The sequence below is a fragment of the Microchirus variegatus genome (genome assembly GCF_963457635.1).
Source record: "Microchirus variegatus genome assembly, chromosome: 16".
In the NCBI taxonomy this organism is placed as follows: domain Eukaryota; kingdom Metazoa; phylum Chordata; class Actinopteri; order Pleuronectiformes; family Soleidae; genus Microchirus; species Microchirus variegatus.
Genome location: NC_139817.1, coordinates 21,052,481 through 21,064,635, shown reverse-complemented (window position 1 = coordinate 21,064,635; position 12,155 = coordinate 21,052,481). Strand labels below are relative to the sequence as shown.

The 12,155-nt window shown below is 40.8% G+C and overlaps 1 protein-coding gene across 1 annotated transcript in view; it reads left to right on the top strand.

The window, feature by feature from the left end:
* Positions 1-9,487: 9,487 nt before the first annotated feature.
* LOC310938730 (transmembrane protein 132D) overlaps positions 9,488-12,155 on the top strand; it is a gene marked incomplete at its 3' end in the record, with an annotated part of 28,694 nt that continues 26,026 nt past the window's right edge. The window contains exon 1 of the mRNA XM_083903305.1: positions 9,488-9,577. Within this exon, the coding sequence (XP_083759431.1) occupies positions 9,505-9,577 (73 nt within the window). The 5' untranslated portion in view covers positions 9,488-9,504. The remainder of the gene's footprint in view (positions 9,578-12,155) is intronic.

Sequence of the window (12,155 nt, the reverse complement as noted above, 5' to 3'; positions counted from 1 at the left end):
CTCAAATAAAGAAATTGAATATATCTACACGTGTTAAACGTTTGTGTTTTTTTTTTTTAAACTTTACTGTAAATTGCATGGTGAGATTGTTTTTAAACACACACAACCTTATACATATATTATTGTATACGGTTGATATTCAGTGAGGTAAAGGATTCAAACACTAGAGGGCAGCACTGCTGCAACTTTGTCTGACTGACCCAAACATTCCCTCTCTTTTCACCTGATCATTTTTCTATGACATAACATGATCATATACAATGCCATATACGTCCGTTCACCTGGCGTTAGATTGACATGCTGTCTGTCCTAAAACTCCTCAAGTGCACGCCATCATCCACAATAAGGGAAAGAAAAATCTAATATCATGGCTGACTAACTGCTCAGCCTTCATGTCATGCTGTTGTGAACTTGCACGGAAAAAAAGAAAAATACATAAATTAAAGTTGAGCTCTGACATCCACTTATTGGCCTTTCCCTAAATCACCCCGCGGAGATGGAGAAAAATAAAAAAATAAAGAAAAAGTCTGACTTTTGGAAAATAAAATTCTGCTAATCCTTTGGACTTGATCGCAGTTCATCAGGTAATTCCCAGAGCTTGGCACTCTATCAGTAAAGGGGGGAATTGGGATTAAGATGTGGAGCCCCTCTGGCTCGGCACAGCTCCTTTAAATACGCTGATGGGGAAGACTTGGCTTTTTAATGTTTACAGTTTGTACTACAAGCCTTTTTTTGATAGCAAAGTGGCTGTTTCAGGACTCAAATTAAAACATGAAGTACAAATATGTGTAGAGACTCACTGCATCCACATAATCAAGGTTTAAAAAACTTCCTGATTCCAGGACTGACGGAACCAAGTGTCCAAGCAGAGATCATGTGCTGTCATGGTGTTGGTGAAAACATACTTATCTAACTCTGAGATTCCAGCCTATTTTGGTTCCCTCCATCACGGCTGACTCTGTTCCCTGGAGCGTGAGGAAGGAACTTATCATCTGCCTCCTCATTTCATGCTCTGCAGCAGGCAGTCTTCGCAGACGGAGGAGACTCAGGATGTAGCCATCACCGACGCACCCTTCGCTGGTGCACGGGAGACACGTAAGGGGAAAAGGTGTTTGCACTGTTTGTAATCACAGAATTCAGAAAAAGGAAAATTTTTGGGGTGTGATATTCTTCGAAAAAAATGTAACCTTTCCACGGCAACATTCTCGGGATAAGGTGAGCTTGTCTGCAACCTTAGAATGTGTCGCAAGCTGAGATAACCTATCCAATATCGGCAACTAATGAGGCAGAAAGAGGAGCTGGAGCAGACAGACACTATCATTTTAGCTCTATATACGTTTTTTTCTGGTGTAAGATAAGCTTTATCAGAGGTGAGACACTGTGCGACGGTTTGACCAATTTCTGCCCCATTCCTCGCATCGGCTGTCGATTTGTTGACAGCTTGGATGACCAGCTGTGGTGAACGAGCAGCTGGAGTGAGTCTGGCTCACAGGGGAAATCTGTTTGGGCTGCCTGACGCTGAAACACCGACCACTTGTACTCCCGCTGTGAGAAGATTGCTCTCATGTTTTATTGAACGTTGCCCCCCGGCTCCTCTCATCCTTGACAATCTGATTCCAGCGAGGTCTACCTTGTGACCCTAATGTGCAAGCGATGGGGTGTCACAATTCACTCAAACTGACCCCTCCATCAACCTCATCAGCCTCATGGGTAGTTGGGTACCTTGGGTATAGCATTTATGGACAATTCTCAAAGTGGATTAATATATTTGCTGCTGCCTACATTGTACTTAACTGTCCTTGCACTTAAATAACCTGCCATCTTTGCCCTTTAGTTTGCTTGTCCAATTACAGACAAGGCTAGACATCACTTTATCATCCATTCTTGGTTTTTCTTTCACTGCTTAGGTTTGCAGCCAACATCCTCCTCATACTGAGTATGTACATGTGCTTTTAGCAAACATATTAAATTTGGGTCAAGGCCTCTGAGCTTGCCAGCGACAGAAAAGGAGAACCAGTCTTGTCTCCTTGACTGACCTCAAGTGCTGTCAACCAAACTGCATTGTAGTACAGATTTAATCCACTATACGGAGCCACTGATGCTGCCATGAAAAAACAGACATCTTTTATCCATTTGGCCAATTAACCTTTGCAGTTTGTGCAACAACAAAAAAAAGAGAACGTAGGCGGTAATTCTTCGATTTTACAACCACAGGCAAGGACACTGCCACAGAAAAATCATATTAAATAGAACATATTCACATTTAAGAAGCTGAAAAATGACAGAAAGTAGAAAATATTCACATTTAAGAAGCTGAAAAATGACCGAAAGTAGAAAATATTCACATTTAAGAAGCTGAAAAATGACAGAAAGTCAAAAATATTCACATTTAAGAAGCTGAAAAATGACAGAAAGTCGAAAATATTCACATTTAAGAAGCTGAAAAATGACCGAAAGTAGAAAATATTTACTTTTAAGAAGCTGAAAAATGACCGAAAGTAGAAAATATTTACTTTTAAGAAGCTGTAAAATGACAGATGGTAGAAAATATTCACATTTAAGAAGCTGAAAAATGACCGAAAGTCGAAAATATTCACATTTAAGAAGCTGAAAAATGACCGAAAGTAGAAAATATTTACTTTTAAGAAGCTGTAAAATGACAGAAAGTAGAAAATATTCACATTTAAGAAGCTGAAAAATGACAGAAAGTAGAAAATATTTACTTTTAAGAAGCTGAAAAATGACAGAAAGTCGAAAATATTTACTTTTAAGAAGCTGAAAAATCACAGAAAGTAGAAAATATTCACATTTAAGAAGCTGAAAAATGACCGAAAGTAGAAAATATTCACATTTAAGAAGCTGAAAAATGACAGAAAGTCGAAAATATTCACATTTAAGAAGCTGAAAAATGACAGAAAGTAGAAAATATTTACTTTTAAGAAGCTGAAAAATGACCGAAAGTAGAAAATATTTACTTTTAAGAAGCTGAAAAATCACAGAAAGTAGAAAATATTCACATTTAAGAAGCTGAAAAATGACAGAAAGTAGAAAATATTCACATTTAAGAAGCTGAAAAATGACCGAATGTAGAAAATATTCACATTTAAGAAGCTGAAAAATGACCGAAAGTCGAAAATATTCACATTTAAGAACCTGAAAAATGACCGAATGTAGAAAATATTCACATTTAAGAAGCTGAAAAATGACAGAAAGTAGAAAATATTCACATTTAAGCAGAAAAAAAACATATTCAACTAGTAACTTTTAAGTAATCTTCAGATCATTCAGCGAGGGACACGTATGTCTGCCACTCATTCAATTCAAAGTTCACACATAATCCCTGATTTACTTCTGTGAAAACACCATCATGAAATCATGTTGGGTCTCTATGTATGTTCAAAATTACAAGGCAATCAATGAAATACTTTCATTTAATTTCCGTGTGAGTCGTTTTTCCATATTGATAAATGAATATGAAAATATGCCGAGGTCACTGTGCGTCTTTCTTTGCTTCACTGAGTCATAAATACAGCTTCACTGCTTCACGATCCACAATCTTTGAACACAGACAAACTGATTGTGTAATTATTGTTATTTTGGGAAAAAAAACAAAACAAATCTTCAGCTGACAAGATGCTGTTATTGTTGTTATCATTAATGTTAACAGATGCTCTGATAGCTGCAGAGCTGACAGCCTCCAGAAAGACATTTAATGCACAAAGACATCCTGATAAGGGAAAAAGAAAGAAATATTTGCATTGTATAACGTCGGGGTTTGATAAAGCCAGGTTCTGCCTTCATTCTGCTCTCACCATACATCAGAAAAGTAGTAGTGTTTTACTGTAAAATACTGTTTGTACTGAACAGAAATGATCTTGAAAGTAAACACATTGTGTTCATGTGTGGTTTTAGTTTAGGAAGCACATGCCAGAACTCTCAGTCATAGTCCCAGAGAGGACATTTGTGTCACATGACTCCATTCCACTTACAGTGCAAAGTGTCCTCAGATGCATTTGTATTTGTCCTGACGTGTAAACATCACTTCACTTCTCAATCAAGCATAAAATGGAGCGCATTTTCATGTAAAGTGATTGTTGACGCCGTGTTTGTGTCTCCAGTATAAATTGGCTGTGCAGGAGGTTGTGAAGCCCTGCACTCTCTCTCTCTCTCTCTCTGCTTTAGTGTGTCTGATTTCCCTGATGTGGTACTGGGATTACTCCAGGGATTAGCTGCAGGCAGAACCCAGCGATGGGACAGAGATGACAGTTCCCGTCATCATGCAGTCTCCCGCTTTGACCCCATACCCCCGGACTTAAAGCGACACAAACAGCAGATTACATGAGTCGGGAAGCGGAGGGGGGAAAAAGTCACACATCACAGATTAGGCTGAACAAACTTCTCTTTAGCTGCCTGGAGGTACTCATCCAAAACAGGGAGAGCTGTCTCTCATGTCCCAGTTTGGGCTGGATTAGGAAGCTGCAGACAGAATTTTCTCTGCAAAAAAAAAAAAGCTATGATGCTAAGTTGTTGGCATCAGTATTTTTGCACTCAACCTTTCATCTCTGTTTCTGTGTCTATTCCTGCATGAAATGTTTCCAAATTGCATTCCAAACTTTTGAACTGTAAAGTTCCTTACAAAGTCATCAATCAGATTTATTTAAAGCGGACCTAGACCGGAAGTTCCACCTAACGCTATTTTTTTAGCGTGTATCTGCGTCATTACCTTGTTTACGAAGCCCTGAAGGTTCAAAACAAACAGTTCAGCCACTGCTGAGAACGCTGTGTTTTATTGTAATCTCGGGCTCAGCGAGATCTCTGAAAAAACCCTGTTCGGTTACGTAAACACCGGCATCCACCGTTCTAGAGGGGGGAGCTGGGCTTCTGAGAGCGGGTGTGCTGAATATGTCACTTCCCGGTATTGGCCAATCACAAGACAGTTGGGAAGCCGGGGTGAGAGTTGAGTCTGATATATCGCGGCTGGGGAACAGCGTCAGAAAAGAGGATTTCTATCGGCTCGTTTACAGCAATTAGGAGGTTTTTGACCATAAAAACAAGTTGATGTATGTAAGTAGACCTCCATAACTAACATATAAATGACGTGCAACAGGACCACTCTATGTGAGCTTTAAAATTGACCCATGCTTGTTTCACGTGGAGCCAACCTGTAAGTCTCCAGGGCATCGGGGGAATATAGACAGATCAGAGCCACCTGAGCATGTTTGCTCAAGTCTTTGCTTTGTACAATGTAAGTTTGATCAATATTTAATATTAATATTTGGGGGCATTTCCATGGATGTTACACAGACATCTACTACTGTATATGAAAAGGCCTGCAGTTGCCTCCTGCCTATTAGTGACAGCAGCCATTTTCCTCTGTCATTTATTAGGAAGAAGCCTCTAGTACATCAAAGATGTGTCTATCAGTGTTTTATCCAGAGTAGAATATAATGGTTGTTCTTCTGTACTTTAAGTAGAGGGCTTGTTATTCATTGCATTGTTTGAACAATGCACACGGCTTTGAAGGTTTATTGGAGCAGAACATGGAGATGTAATTGCACGCATAGACTGAGGTGGTTTCGAGAAGACATCGAGCTTCACTTGGTGTAGTTTGTGCATGTGGTCTCAACCAAACAACAGGATTCTACCACGTTCATCTAATTTGTGTGATGCCATAAAATCTTAGTTCTATATTTATCCACCTAATAACACATTTGTTAAACAATGGCAAAATAAAAGTAAACATCCTACATTTATTTTAGACAGAGATCGCAGCTGAATCCATCGCAGGGCCACATATTGAGACAAACAACCATTCACACACACCGTATTTGAGAGCCAATGAGTGACCAATTCACCTAATGCCCATATTGCATGTGTTTGGACTGTGGGAGGAACCCAGAGACCCCCCCCCCCCCCCCCCCACACACACACAGACTACAAACTCAAGAAATATAATTGTTGTTAAAATATTTTTGGGCAGAAAATAAGCAATTATTCCCGCCGTCACTTGATTTGTGCCAACTCCATCAGACACATGATGAAGCATGTCGTTTTATTTTCAAACGTGTAAAGTCAAATAATTAATACGTGTTGAAAGGCGACTTGATACCGTGGTCTGTGTGAGTTGCAGTAATTAAACACCTTCAGCGGATCGAGACAGTGAGGCCGCTTCCCAGATGTGTTGATTTATGTGCTGAGAATGCAGCAACGCAAATAATTTGAAACCCATCAAACAGAGTAGAAGCTGCTGTGAACACAACCTTCCAGACTGTTTGGATGGAAATAGCTTTTCTGATTCATTAACAAGATCAGACCTGCGCCACACAGCAACACTGGCACAGCCACTCAATTATAAATAAACTGTAGTTTGTTTGCACTCACATGGTCCGTCCTGTTCTAATACTGATGACCATTCAAAGTGTTTTACACAGTAAAATCACTCACAATCAAACCGTTCAACCATATAATATGTGACCTATAAAGACACCCTCTAAGGATGTCCATATAAGGAGTTGTGTATTGAACCGCAAATTACCACAGGTGCACCTGCGGCACAGATCTGTGCCGTGTGAGCACTGAGTATTAACAACGCTATTTTAAACATTATGTACATTTTCAGTGCCCTGCCTTTTCCGAGTTAGCGATGAACATGAGCGTGGACGGTTGTGTGTGTAGCTAAATGTACGTGAGCAGCAGCTACAGTAAACGTCCACCTGTCAAACAGAAGGATGATGCACATTGAAAACGCATTCCCTCGCTTGTGGCGCTCACATTGATCACCGCTTTATGACCACGTCTCCCACACGCTTGCACATCTCTGCTGTGACATCCATCTCTGTCAACTTTCCGACTTTGGCAGCCTCGTGGTGTGGTGGTGTTGTGTCTTTTTTAGTGCTCATCACATACTCTTGACTCCATGGATGCTCCGCTAAATTCTTTTTTTTTCTCCTCACAATTAATGTCGTTGTAAATGACAGTTGAATATGTGACACTGTACTTACAAGTGATTTCATGTTATGTGACTGAAAAGACAGTTTCTAAAACCATGGCCCTGCTATTTTAAAGGTCCAGTGCTTTAAGTTTGGGTGTGATTTTTTTTTTCCACTGGGCAGAAAGTAGAGTACAAAATAGTCCCAATTATTTTTTTAATAATCACCTGAATGTATCGGCCACATGGTTGGTGTAGTGGTTGAGCACTCTTTGTCTTTTGCAGGAAGAAGACCCAGGTCCGAGTTTGCATGTTCTCTGCATGTGTGCGTGGGTTTTTTCTGGGTTCTCCGTTTACCTCCCACACTCCAAAAACATGCAATATGAGTATTAGGTAAACTGGATGGTTGTTTGTCTCTATGTGTGTCCTTGTGATAGAACTGGTAAACTGTGCAGGGTGTGACCCAGGTAACGGATAGGATTTGTAAAGTAACTAAGTACAATACTTGAGTCAATACGTACTCAAGTAAAATACAAAATTCTGAGTTTAAATTGTACTTAAAAAATACAAAAAACACAAAAAAAGTATTCAATACAGTAACTTGAGTAAATGTATTTTGTTACTTTCCACCTATGGTGTGACCCCGCCTATTGCCCTATGTCAGCAAATGGATGGATGGACCTGAATATACAGTATGAACTGCTGTTTTCGTTATCACAGAATAAGCCACGGAGGCCGCCAAGTTGGACCACAAGGATTTCAATGAGCAAACACGAGGCATCAGTGGAGAGCAAAAACTCTGACAGAACCAGACTCAAAGATGTGCAACATCGACCTCTGACTCAGCCTTAATGACAACAGAGCGCCACCATAGGTTCTCCTACATGCTTGGAAACTGAAGGGTGGGCTGAGGGATATCCAGCTACAACATCTATCATCACATCCCTGCACACTGTGCCTTCAATGAAGAGACAGTTGGGAGATTCCTTAAATATTGAACTGCCAAGAAGACAAAGAATTCAGCTCAAAACAGTCTGCCATTTGTAAAATGGGACATATTATATAGTATTTATAGCATTAAAAGTGTTAATATCATTCTTCAGTTGCCTTTTGCGACACATACCGAACTTTTTCTGTGTGTGTGTGTGTGGAGCAGCAGGTAAAAAGGAGAGGATCTAAATCCTACGGCAGTTCTACAGCACACTGGAACATCCCCAACACACAGATGCTGCTGCTGCTGCTGCTGCTGCTGCTGCTTATCACAGTGCTGCAGTGCCAAGGAGGAGCTCAAATAAGCTCACAGCAGATGATTGTGGCAACTTCCTCCTGTCTTCAGTTACTGTAAGGTCTAGTCACAATCCTCTTAAATTGCCCCCCCACCCCCATCCCTAAAAAACAAGTAAGGAGGTTCCACAGATGGGGTTTTAATTGATACCCGTGGTCTGTTTATGCTCCTTGTTTCCAAGAACATGCAGTTGCTCAAGTGTTAGAGCACATGATTCACACTTATCCATCAGAGGGCACTGATAATCCACTTGATGCTCTCACACAGTCAGGGACCATATCAATCTACATAGAACTGGAAATAAGGTAGAATGTTTTTGATATAACAACATGTAAAACATGTTTTTATTTATTTGAAATCTCTACATATTGAGTCATTATAAAGAATATATCACTGAAATATCACGATTTACATGACTTTTTCCATATCCAATTACCAGTTCACGTTCGCAAAACACTTTATTTTTTACCCTTGAAATTGAAATTGTTTTTTTGGCATCCATTTATGTCTAACTTTACTGAGGTGGATGTTGAAACTCCAGGTCGTGGATATGTGTCCTTTGCAGATTGTTTTGTCTGATGAGAACATGTGGGGGATATTGAGCTAAAACGTGATTGGAGTTCGGGTTTTAAATCGACATGAATTTGGCACAGTGAACACGAACTGACCCTACATTAACTGATTAAGTGAGCGAAAAAAAAACGAGCAGACATGAAATGCGTGGCTTTTGAACTTTTCCTTGTGACATTATACATTCAAAGAGTTCAGAGTTAATCCCACCAGCTGCGCGGTGGACGTGGCTTCCTGAGCGGATGGACGGTGACAGGTGACGAGGTAAGTGCTGTGAGGATTGCGTTGCACACAGCACGGTGATCAGTGACGCTGCGTAACAGGCGTTTAGCACCGCAGAGTCCCCCTGACGCGACGCAGGTCTGGGAGTTGCTGAGATTATTTTTTTTCTTGGAAAGGTAAAACACGGACACGGACGTTTAGACCAGGCATCTCCAACACCTGCTCGGACACAAAAGTCTTCAGTAGACACAGTTACGCACAACTTTTACGCACAGCCGGGGAACCTGCTGCTGCTGATGAAGAGCACAACTCGATGCGAGTTTTGTGTCACTTCGAACACGAGCTGCTTACTCTCACAGGAGTGATTATGCTAAGCGTGCGAGTTTACAGAGGTGGATGAGACGAGCCGAGCTGCGCACGCTGCTGAAACTGGAGCGAATCCTGACGGAGCAAACCTGGGAAGTTGCCTGGAACAACGAGCCGCGCGCCGGGTGCAAAAATGAGCGTTTACTGCCAGAGCTGGGGGATCTTACCGATAGTCTTTGCAACTATCTCAGCCGCTCTCACACAAGGTATGTGACCCGAGAGGAATCAGTCATTTTTTTTACAAACAGTTGATGTCAAAATCAGTGATTTAGCACGCGCCATTGTGTCTGCATTGTTGAATACCAATGCGCGCTAAGCATGGACAGTTGTATATTCCTGAGGGGAGGTTAGTGCCATGCCAGCAGCAACACAGCCTTCTATCTAAATAATATATGCATGTCCCCAAGTTAGATGTAACTCCACTGTGAGTCAGTCTTCCAGTGTGACTAACATGGACCTCTTACTCGCTGCAAAGTGTGTGTGGTGAGTGGGTTATTAAGCATTTAGGATGAAATTGGTGGGGAGTAAAAGACTTGATGGGTCCCCATTACAACTTGAGCCTCTCTATTGTTGCTCAGTACTTTATTTCTCTTTGTGAATGCTTTACTTTCCCTCATGGATGCCTGCTAGAAACCCAGGGAAACCCAATTTTCCCATGCAGCGAGACAAGAGACGCACAATCCACATTTCCAACATTCATATAAAAGGAAAATAAGGAGAGGGAAAAAAAAGCACATCACACTAGCATTTGCTGTAAATCTTATATCGGCATCATAGATGGCTATTTCCAGGGAACGCATGCAAGCTGATTTACGTTGATGAGAAGATGACCAAAATTGAGGAATTGTAATGAAACAGATTTTTAAAAAAAAAGCAGCTTTAAGAGTCTCATTGGACACAGAAATCCCTAGCAATCACTGCACAAGCTTAAGCCTCCCCTCAAATCTCTCCCCCCTCTCCCTCTCCTTATCCTGCATCCTCTCACTGCACAGCCCCAGAGCACATTACATGCTATATGAGCTGTGCTACATCATCTCTCCTATGTTTGTTTAAAACACCACCTCGAGCATAGAGTGAGATTTTTACTGATAAGTGTGCAGAAAGAGAACATTTGCAGCTCTACTGTTGTTAGCTTTCAGATTTCATGAGCACAGAACACAAAAAGCCTTTCAGTGCAAAGTTTTGAATACAGATTTTTGGTTAAATGTTAAATTGTACAAATTGTATTAACATTTTTTTCAACCAATTTGAGAGGACAAGTAGAGAATAGTTATGTATACACTAATCACACTAAGATATGCATGTCCTTCTCTAAGATAACTGGGGACCAATATTTCTACAAATATGTCTTACAGAACTTTTTAAATCAGTTTCTCCAAATTTCTTAATAACAATGATAAATACTTACTTACTTATAACACGGTTTTCTTCCCTTCTTTGCAAACATGCACTAATAACACAATGATTTTCTTTATATTAGAGTATTTCTTCACTCGTGACAAATATTTAACACAACCTCAAAAGATAGCATCAGAGAAGCACTCGGAGACACGAGCACGTCTTGTAATTGTTCAGTTACAGATTAAAATGCAAGTATCCATTGTTGTCGTCTGAGACGATGTTGGAGGTTGAGTCACTGCATCTGTTTTGCACATATGGTCAAAGTCATTACCGCACATTAGAATTCACAAGGGTTGCTCAGGCTTTGTTGATTTTGATAGAATAATACAATGATCAATTACAGATAAGGAAAAAGACAAACACACACCGTAAAGGTTAGCTGACAGAAGCCTTAATAGAGAACCCTTTTTTTATTAAAACAGGTGATGGGGAAGCTTATTTTTGAAATGAAGATGTGAGACTGATGTCTTAAATAAACCTGTAGTACGACATAAAGAGGAAAGCTTAGGTCACAAAGTGACAAAATCCTCCCATAAGAACATTTTCTGCTATCAGTCAAAATTTGGAAAAAAAAAGAACCAGAGCGTGGTGAACAAAGCATTGAATGGATCACTTTTGTCAGTCTGCAGGAGAGCAGTCTTCAAAGTGGCTTTTAAAGGCAGTTAAGCCATAATGCATGACAACAATGATATTTTCAGACTGAGCCGAGAAGGAAGAGAAGCCCAGGCTGAACAGAATCATCTGGTACCACATCTACACATAGAGTAGACTGTGTAATGTATGCTGTGCTCTAGTGGTCTCCTGGGGGGGGGGAGGGTTTACAAATGACAATTACGTGAAATAAAAAGAGGAGCACAGATGACCCATCAAACCCATCTACTGTGTACGAGGGTGAGCATGTACTTTCTTTCTTTCTCCCTCATGAGTCAGTGCGACAGTTAATATTCACCCGAGTCAGAGCTGCTGCTATACTGTAGCTCTCGTATTAAATGGCACATCTGTCACTACGGACCGTTGTAAGCTAAGCCAGGACGGCTCGGGCTCATGGAGTGTGTCGTCCTCTCAGAGAACAACCGATACTCCTTTCTGCGAGTGAACAGGGTGAAACGGAAGATTGATGCTGTGCTGTCGTTCTCCACGGCCGGTTGGGTTATGATTGTGACACTTACAGTATAGAGACGTTGCAGAGTAAACTGTCGGAGCGTAAATGGCTGCTTCTTTGAACAGGTGGTTAAGTGAACATGAGAGAGAAGCCAAAACCAAGATAAATGATGGACTTGTCAGCAAGTCCAGCAGCCGCGAAGAACACGAGAGACTGGAGACATGATGATACGATGTCCTCCACCATATAAACACTGAACACTTAGGTCAGCTGCTATCATT